The 10485-nt window shown below is 38.3% G+C and overlaps 2 protein-coding genes across 2 annotated transcripts; one reads left to right on the forward strand and one right to left on the reverse strand.

Moving 5' to 3' along the window:
• The first annotated feature begins 4091 nt into the window (after window positions 1–4091).
• On the forward strand, window positions 4092–6554 carry LOC133320670 (uncharacterized). Its single transcript, XM_061529305.1, has 2 exons — window positions 4092–4918; window positions 4966–6554. The coding sequence occupies exons 1-2, from the start codon at window positions 4431–4433 to the stop codon at window positions 5099–5101; spliced, it is 624 nt and encodes a 207-aa protein (XP_061385289.1). The 5' UTR covers window positions 4092–4430; the 3' UTR covers window positions 5102–6554.
• A 2094-nt stretch (window positions 6555–8648) lies between these two features.
• LOC133320671 (protein CDV3-like) lies at window positions 8649–9778 on the reverse strand (the record flags this gene model as incomplete). Its single annotated transcript, XM_061529306.1, has 3 exons — window positions 8649–8877; window positions 9410–9544; window positions 9623–9778. Coding segments are annotated over 3 exons (462 nt in total), but the record flags the coding sequence as incomplete, so codon positions are not given.
• Window positions 9779–10485: the final 707 nt, after the last annotated feature.

Genomic DNA, 10485 nt, shown 5'->3' on the forward strand with positions numbered 1-10485 from the left:
ATTAAAGTCTTAAATCAGCTTTAATAAGAAGTTGCATGTATTTGGTCCCACACGTTCTTGGACGTATTCAGTTGAGTGGCAAAAGCCACAAAAGTGATACCATATTCACCTCTGCTCAGCAAAACATTCAATGCTCATATTAATGTTGAGTCATGCAGTTCGGTGAAGAGTATCAAATATATTTGCAAATATGTTAATAAAGGAAGTGATATCGCTGTATTTAGAATTGAAAATACTAATGTCAATGCTCCTCCGTTGAATAAAAATGATGAAATTAATTACCATATTCATGAAAGAGATCCAGCTAAATGGATAACTATTTAGCTGTCCATATTGAAAACGGCCAGCGCATATATTTCACGGACGATACAGCGCTTGATCGTACTATAAATCTACCAAAAACTACGCTCACGAATTTTTTGAACTGTGCAATCGTGCGGATGCGTTTGGAGCCTTCGCACAAACACTGCTCTATTCTGAAGTTCCGCGATAATTTACATGGGCTTTATTGAAAAAATGGATGCCCCGCAAGACAGGGACATCAGTTGATACGTGCCCCGGTTTATTTAAAACAAATAATTTGGGACGTGTATATACAGTCAATCCAAGGCAGACTCAGTGTTTTTATCTGCGACTGCCGTTGGTTAATGTCACCGGACCATTATCATTTCAAGATATACGCAAGGTAGATGGACGACAGTATCCAACGTATAAAGATGCATGCCTTGCACTAGGCTTACTAGAAGATGACAATCAATGGGACAGTATGCTTGCTGAAGCAGCATTTGACTGCACAGGAACACAAATTCGTCTACTATTTGCTATAGTATTGACTGTATACTTCTCGGCCCGAGCGCAAATGTTGTGGGATAATCACAAAGATTCAATGACTGATGACATTTTGTATCTATATCGTACAAGGTACAACGATCTAAGGATGTCATTCTGTGACACAATGTACAATAAATCATTGATTGCTATCGAGGGTCTTTGCATTGCTATTGCGAATTTACCAATCAGTCATTTCGGTACGAGTTCACCGAATCGAAGTGCATCTGATTTACTAAACATAGATATGAATCGTGAACTGCAGCACAATACTGTGGAAATGGCAGGCATTGTTAGACGCAATAATCCATCATTAAATGATGAACAAAAAATTATTTACGACCGCCAGCCAGCATAATGGCAATTTCGGCAGAACAAGGAGGATTCTTTTTTTTGGATGCACCAGGTGGAACTCGCAGAACGTTCCTTATTTCGCTACTTCTTGCCGAGATACGATCAAAAAATGGCATCGCGTTGCATCTTCTGGCATTGCAGCAACTTTATTATATGGAGGCAGAACAGCTCATTCAGCATTTAAGCTGCCATTGAATATCCAAAATAATTCAGAAACTGTGTGCAACATACAAAAACAATCGTCTATGACCACAGTGCTGAAACAACCTAAAATTATTATCTGGGATGAATGCACTATGGCACACAAACATTCGCTTGAGGCATTGGATAGGACATTAAAGGATATTAAAAACAACGATAAATTATTTGGTGGCACTTTGTTACTTCTTTCAGGTGATTTCAGGCAAACACTTCCTGTTATTCCACGTTCAACGTACCCTGATGAAATCAACGCTTGCTTAAAAACATCGCGACCATTACGTAATGTTGAAAAAGTACAACTGACGGTGAACATGCGCGTTCATATGCTTCAGGATCCATCCGCCGAAACATTCTCTAAACAACTGTTAGATATTGGCGATGGGAAAGTTGGTGTACATGAAAATACTGGATGCATTAAATTACAGACGGACTTCTGCCCAATCATCGACTCGCAAAATACTCTCATCGATCGCATATTTCCCGACGTACACACACAATATGTAAATCATAAGTGGCTGGCAGAAAGAGCGATTTTGGAAAGTAAAGATGTGGACGTCAATGGATTAAATTCAAAGATACAACAGTTGTTACCTGGGGACTTGATGTCATATAAATCTATCGATGCAGTTTGTGATACCAACGAGGCTGTGAATTATCCAATTGAGTTTTTAAATTCATTGGATTTGCCAGGCATGCCATCACGCAATTTACAATTGAAAGTTGGATCACCGATTATTTTGCTTCGTAACTTAAACCCACCAAAGCTATGTAATGGCTCACGATTAGTCATTAAAACATTAATGAAAAACATTTTAGAAGCCATCATCTTGAATGGCAAGTTTGAAGGCGAAAATGTGTTGCTGCCACGAATCCCTACGATTCCGACAGATGTGGCAATTGAGTTCAAACGCACTCAATTTCCAATTAAATTGGCATTCGCTATGACAATCAATAAGTCACAAGGCCAGACATTGTCTGTATGAGGCTTAGATTTGGAAACACCATGCTTTTCCCATGGACAACTATATGTGGCATGTTCTCGCGTGGGAAAACCATCCAGTGGGTTTGTGTTGGCTAAAGACGGACTAACCAAGAATATTTTACACTCTATTGACGTAAGATATTAATTTTTTTTTTTCAACTGCCATAATTGATAGTTACAATATGAATAATTATTTTTGATATTTAGATAACTAGCAAGAATTGTAATTTAAAATATATTCTCTACATTAATAAACATTAATTTATTACCCTACATAAAGCATTCTTTTATTGGTTATAACGCTTTCGATTATAAGTATATCCCCGAACACTTATAGTAGATAATTATTATTAAACTAAAACAATGTTTCCTATAAATAATATACATTGCAAAACAACGTGTTACGTACGCGCTACATATTATAAAATAAATTAACATCGCCGGGGTAACATCGTTGTATGGATAAAATATCATATAACAAGTGACAGATTGGAGGGCGCTACTGAGACGCGGTAACAACATAGTCCGTATAAAAAAGTTATTTAAATATATAATTAAAGTGAATTTAGTGGTAAAAATCGTACAAGTGACAATAAACAAGTGAATATGGCTATATAGTGAAGACAAGGTTCTAAGTTAACGAATAACACACAAAACATCTAAAAAACTGATGTGTAAACAAACAACAATCTACGAACTTTTCAAGTCTATTCTCGTGAATCCAAGAACTTAAATTGTACCAGTGTTAATCAGTGTTAATCTAAGAAAGTGCCAGAGTGCTAATAAATGGAAGATTGCGAAAGTTACCTCATTTTTGGAAAACATAAACGCACATCTGAATGAATCTGCAATTTCGCTCGTCATAGAAAATAAACTGAGAAACAGCGCCATCTAGTTGAAAAGTAACACACTACGTTCGACGCACAATAGATACGAAACACTACGAAATAATTTATCTGCCATAATAAATAAACTGAGAAACAGCGCCATCTAGTTGAAAAGTAACACACTACGTTCGACGCACAATAGATACGAAACACTACGAAATAATTTATCTGCCATAGTAAATAAACTGAGAAACAGCGCCATCTAGTTGAAAAGTAACACACTACGTTCGACGCACAATAGATACGAAACACTACGAAATAATTTATCTGCCATAGTAAATAAACTGAGAAACAGCGCCATCTAATAGTAAAGTACCACACTACGTTCGACTCTACGTTGGATCTATCAATCTATCTCACAATAGTGACGAAACAATACTAACGAGTTCTACTAGAGGGCGCAACTAGTACCAAAACAAAACACTATGGAGGAAATTATGACAGCCTTAGAAAATATTCAAAAAGAACTGAACGTACAAAAAATAGAAATTCAGAAAAGTGGCGAAAAGGTAACAGAACAAGTAACGGTACGACACGCATACGTCGTCTACCCATTCGTACCAATTAATTAATAATAACAAATTAAAAGATATATTTTTGAAGTGAACAACTATTTTAAAGTGTATTAGATACTCAAGTTTAAATGTGCTTGATAAAAACTAAAATAATAAACGTTAAAACTTAAAATTAACGAAAATATAGAAATAATTGGTGTAAACTAGTGAAGTGGCCAGTGTGTTGTACAAAACGCGTAAGCGACTCGGAATACACGGCGCTTACGACGTTCTGGACGTGACATTTTTATAAAGCAAAGTAATACTTATGCAGTGTTTCTTTTTGTTTAGCTTCCTCACGTTATAAAACAAAATGGATTGCGAACAATGTACGGATATGTTTAAACCTGAGGTATCTATTAAATGCGTTAGCTGTCAAGGTAACTTCCATCACGAATGTATTGGATTATCAGAAGGTGATTTTAAGAAAATGTTGCCAGTGAATAAGGCCAAATGGAAGTGTCCTAATTGTAAAATTTCTAAAAAGATTGGTCAAAGCAGTCCCCAGGAGCTGACCGCGTCTCAACCGCATCCTATTTCAAACGTTGATGCAAACTCTTTAACGTCTCATTTCGATGAGCGTTTAATAGATTACGCTCGACTATCGAGTCATTCAAAACTTTTATGACTGACGAATTGAAAAAAGTTACTGATGCGGTCAAGAAGTGGACTGAAAGAATTGTAAACATCGAGTCATCTGTAAAAAGTGTCAATCAAAGAATAGATAATTTTGAGGTCGAATTATCTAAAATAGATAGTTTGCAAGCGGAACTAAATAACTTAAAGACATTGATCAAGGACTTAAAGGAAAGCCACAGTAAGGATGAGCAATGGGTTCGGCGCTCTAATATACAGATTAATGGCATACCTCAAAAAAAGGGCGAGAATTTAATAAATATAGTTAAATTACTTGCTGAAAGATCAGACTTTAAATTGTGCCCTGATCCTGACATTGACTTTGTTACTCGAGTAGCCGCCAAAAATGATTCGGACATTAAAAAGCCTAAACCTATTATTGTGAAGATGCGGGCTCGATATAAAAAGGTTGATTTCTTGTCATCACTTCGCGAATTAGGAAGCATCAAGGCGTCCGACATTGGATTTCCAGGGCTGCAAATCAAATATTGTTAATCTCCACGCGTAACCAAGCATTATTGAGAGAAGCCAAACGTCTCTCTAAGGAAAAAGGTTATGTCTATTGTTGGGTCCGGAATTGCACGATTATGGTACGAAGAGCAGATAACTCGCCCGTACTCCACATTACATCTGAAGAATCTTTAAAAAAAATCTCCTAAGCGTTAACTCGTTATTTAATGTTTTTTTTACTTACTTAATTTATTATAGGCAATCGTTATATTTTTTATATTCTTATATTTTTTATGTAATTCTTTGCATTATATATTACTTTATACCTTATCATCGAATTAAATTTGATGAAATTGCTATGCTTGTCGGTGGGTATGAGTCTAAATCTTGTGATAAGTTAATTTTACTTCTTCTATTTAATAAAAATAAGCCTAGGGGTGATTGCTCAGATAGTACTCTACTTAAGTACTGGATCATGTTATTCGAAAACTTTAATTGGACAATTCGTAATAACCAGAATGCATATTTGTATATTTTTCTATATCCGCCATGATTTTGGATATTTTTTACCACAACGCTCGTGGCTTACGCGCCAAGACAAAACAATTTTATCTTAATGTATTAAATCATAACTATGACATTATGTGCCTAACAGAAGCGTGGCTTTTGGAAGGTATTTTTGACGAGGAATTATTTGATACCCGATATACTGTGTATCGTAATGACCGTAAATATGACTGTCTTGATGTGGAGAGAGGGGGTGGAACATTAATAGCTATTCGTAAGGAATTTTCTGTAGACATGTGTATTAGAGAATTTTCACCAACCCATCCTCATGTCGATATTACATACTTAAAAAATATATTGCGGCACAACTTACCACATAAGTCAATATTTCTTTTCTGTAGCTATTTTCCACAAAATTGTTACCAGGCTGAGTCACAATTGGAATTTTTCGAGTTCGTTTCCGACTTAATTATTCATCATCCACGTCAAGACATTGTGATGGTGGGTGACTTTAACGTAAGTAAATCGGTTTGGTTATATGGTGATGATGACAGCTCTCTTAATATTTCGAATCCTTCCGCGGATGTTATAACGTATCAGTTATCTGCATTTATATATTTTACAGGCTTGCGTCAGTTTAATCACGTTATAATGTAGACGGCAGGTTATTGGATTTAATTCTTTCAAATTTACACTGTGATGTGTCTCGTACCGCCCCTTCATCTGAGCCAGAGGACGCCCACCACCCTGCTCTCTGTCTTATTATAGATATTTGTTCAATGAAAGGAATGTAAGACCTACTAGGCGTATTGTTCGTTTATATCACAAGGCTGACTACGAGGCTGTTAGTGCTGAACTAAACAAAGTTAATTGCGAGCTTCAGTTAAATAATAAAAATATAACCGAAGCAGTCGATACGTTTTATCAAATCGTGGACCAGATCATACAACATTTTATTCCATCAAAAGTGATTACTGAAAACAATAAATATCCTTGTCGGCACTCTCGGAGACTAATTACCTTAATAAATAAAAAATTAAAATGGCATAGGAAGTGGAAAAATTATGGACGAATATGTGATTACAATAAATTATCATCGTCAAATTTTGAAAGAAAAGAATGAAATACAAGAAAAAAGAATTCAATTTATGGAAAAGCAAGCGAGACGAAGACACATAATTTTCTTCGGTATTGAAGAGGACGAGACGTCCTGCCGTGACTTAGGAGGACAACATACTGCAATTCATAAGGGAAAAATTGACCTTAAAGTTGGATTGTAGAGAGATTCGGGAATTAGGAGAGTAGGAAAAAAAGATGATAAACCGCGACCATCAATTGTAACTTTTTCTACCCTTGGTTTAAAGATCAGCATTCTCAAACAAAAAAGATTACTGAAAAACACCCAATATTATTGGAACGAAGACTACCCTAAGTATGTATTGGAAAAAAGGAAAGAACTGCAAGAAGCGAAAAGAGAGCGTGAGAAAGGAAATAAAGTCACGATAAACTTGTTATATTAACATCACACAACAAAAGAACACTGGAGTCTTCACCAGAGTCAGATCCCAATCCTCAAGCACTAGACGGTAATAGTACAATAAGAGCCAGCAGAAAGAACAAAATTAAACAATCAAACTCATCTACAACCAGACCAAGCAGTGTCTCAGGAGGAGTTCTGAAACCAGGCACTCTAAGTTACCTGGTAAACAATAACGTCAACACACCACGTAACCAAATCAACAACAATGCAACCAATAACTTACAGCCATAGCAACCAACATCCCTCTCCCTCAACGATGCAACACTCAACCAATCGCAACTAAGCAACGAAAACCATCTTCCACTCCGGCTGGTCACCGAGGGAGATCGACACCAACACCCTCTGAAGAAGATACCTCAAACTTCTTCAATAACAAGAAAAGAGACACCAACCCAAGCATTACTTAACTCAACTAAAAAGAAGAGTGATCAGCTCTACATAATAACTTACAGCGTCAGAACTCTACCTACTCACGAACGCTTAACCGAACTTAGCGAAGCACCCATTAGAGTTAAATACGACATAGTCGGGTCGTGTGAAATAAGAAGGACGGGCACCCGGGACATACACCGGGCAAACATGGAGCAGGTTTGTTAATAAATAAAAGCCGCGAGAACTGGATGGAAAGAGTCGTAGGTATAAATTATAGAGTAGCGTTACTGAACCTAAACATACGAGGACTGTCTGTATCAACTATACAAATATACGCAGCGACTGAAACAGCGTGTGAAGAGGAGATCAACACCTTTAACAGAGCCCTAGACCAAGCCAACAAAAACTATATAATAATGGGTGATTTTAACGCGAAAATAGGACAACCCAGAAAAGATGAACATCTAGTGATGAAAGCGAACGGGTACGGCGAAAGAAACCGGAGAGGTCAAAAGCTAATTGATTTGGCCCTCGAACTCAAACTTGCCATCTTAAATACTTTCTTTCATAAAAATCCAAAACAAAGATGGACCGGGCGTTCACCGAATGGAGAATACAAAAATGAAATATATTACGTACTGTCCGACCAACCAAACATCTCCCAAAACATAGAAGTTCTAAATCTGAATTGTCCGTCGGCCCACAGAGCGGTCGGAGCGACGACGGCTGTCACAAAGCAGAAGAAAAAACGCACGGCGTACAAAAGCAATCGACATTCATCACCGAAAACTGAACAAGAAATAATGTCTTAGAAACGAAACATTTCATCTCCGTTACCGGATATAAATAAATGCCAAGAAAATACATCACTACAGGCTTAAGGTTATAACCCAGAGCTTACAGGACGCTCGAACCCCGAGTTTATTTTACTTACAGAAATATGGAAATCCATATTGGAAAGAAATCATAAAACAAGCGATTATCCTCAGGAAGAAATAATGTCACTGGACGTTGTGTATAGTATAAGTTTAACAGGACTACTGACACCTGCTACTGAAGATAACATCAATGCTGTGCGACGCGTGAGAGAGGGAGCCATCAGAAGACTCGGGCAAGCCTGGGCATTACTGTGAGCACGGGGCCTGACCCGCGTGTCGCCTGAAAGCGGTAATGAAGAATTTAACTGAAGAAGGTCCGTCGCGGAGGCGCGTCCCCCGCGGCGGCTGAGGTGGGGGCGTCTAGCAAATAAAACCACTGGTGAGTCGTAATGATTCGTTTATTAGTCCCGGCCGCGCCGCCCGCCCGCCCTCGCCCGCCCGTGAAATGAAAGCCAGGGCTTTAAATACATAATTTATTAGTATGGTACATTACTATTTTTTTGTGTGGCTTCCTTCACTAGCTGTCCTGTAGACTGGTGAACCTGTTCCCGGTGCTGAGCGTGGAGCGGTGTTGTCGCTGCGTGTCGGGCGCCCCGCCCCCGCCCCCGCCCGCCCAGCCGGGCCGCGCGCCCCGCGCCGCGCCCAGCACCGGGAAGTAGTCGTCGTTGTGTATGTCCGGGGCGTTCTTCTGGAATGTTAACAGTCACTGTCAAAACCCACTCTCACTCGCACCTTCAACACACGCTCCGCTCGTGTTGTTACGGACGCGCTACATATTATAAAATAAATGAACATCGCCGGGGTAACATCGTGTATCGTGTATGGATAAAATATCATATAACAAGTGACGCCGCTGACTCCGCGGAACGAACACCAAGCCGTGTGAACCAGAAGATTCCTAATACCACACAGCTATGGAATGGCACTGCTATCCTAACATCGGGGCAATCATGTAGTCTTAGGTATGGGTTATAAGTTTTAATATGTAATTCTTATTATAATATACACATAAGTAAGTTTCGTAGTCTTCCCGGACCCTCCGGTTGCCACCTCATATAATTTTGTTATTAATTTTCAACCGAACATATTAAAATGCGGTGTTTTATATTTTTAAAGAAAATTGAAAATATAACAGATAGTGGCAGGTAATACAAGTTAAACCTAAGTTCATGTGCAGGTGTCTGTGTGTCCGTATGTAAGCGTGTTTGTGTGTGTCTCACTCTGTGCTGCTGTGTGCGCCTAGGCTCCGCGGCCCTGTTCCTGGACTGTGGCGGGACGTAGGCGGCAGGGGCGGCGGGCTCGCGCTCCTCCTTCACGGCCGGCGCCGGGGGCTGCTCCGCTGACACGGGCTCCACCTGACAAACATTCATATTAATCATATTATAAGACAGAGTTTTTCCAAAGACTGTTATGTTCTAGTTCATATCACTTACAGGTTTGTTCCAGGGCCCCTTCCCCCGCGTGTTCTCGGGGGCGGAGTCCTCGGCCGCGTCTCTGGCGGTATCGGGCGTCGCCCCTCCTTGTAACACCTGTATCTTGAGTCCGGTGTAATCTTTGACAGGCTCCTCGTAGTCTTTCCACTCTTCCTCCTACAAAAAATTTTTTATAACTTAAAGGTTTCAGGACTCTTGGCACAAATATTTATTATAAATTAAACATGTAAGTATTAATGAGATTACTTTTCAATAAAATGTGAACTTGGCTTAGAGATCCCTCAATAAAATTATTAATATTATATAAGTTACAACAACGCTACACATATACAAACAAAAACATGTTTTTCATCAAACAGGAAAATTATAAATAACTATAATGACATCTTTCATACAGAACAATACTCTGGGAAGAATCAAGGAATTCAAGGAAAAAACTGAGTGAAAAAAAATCAACTATTATAAGAATATTCAGGAAGAAACTCAAGAAAGGTTTCATAGAACATTTGTTCATAAACTAAAGGATATTAAAAAAAAAACATAAATTTTATTACTTTTCATATGAAAAAACTAACTTCATTTAATTGAGCCCCTTAACACGTTTTCATTTATTTGTTTTAGTTACAGAAAATATGTGGCGACACCTGACACACGGACGGTGTCAGTACAGAAGCTGCACAAATCACAGTACGAGCTATTTATATAACAAACTTAATTAAATTGTAACAATGATTTAATATATTTACATGAATTGCCGGATGCTAACCTGAGGACATTATCTTGTTCAATGTTTTGAAGTGTTTTCAATTATAATCCTAAACTAGCCTTATCCAGCTTCTGTCACTGGTCTTACGCATATCTTT

This window comes from Danaus plexippus, unplaced genomic scaffold (assembly GCF_018135715.1).
Source record: "Danaus plexippus unplaced genomic scaffold, MEX_DaPlex mxdp_48, whole genome shotgun sequence".
NCBI lineage: Eukaryota > Metazoa > Arthropoda > Insecta > Lepidoptera > Nymphalidae > Danaus > Danaus plexippus.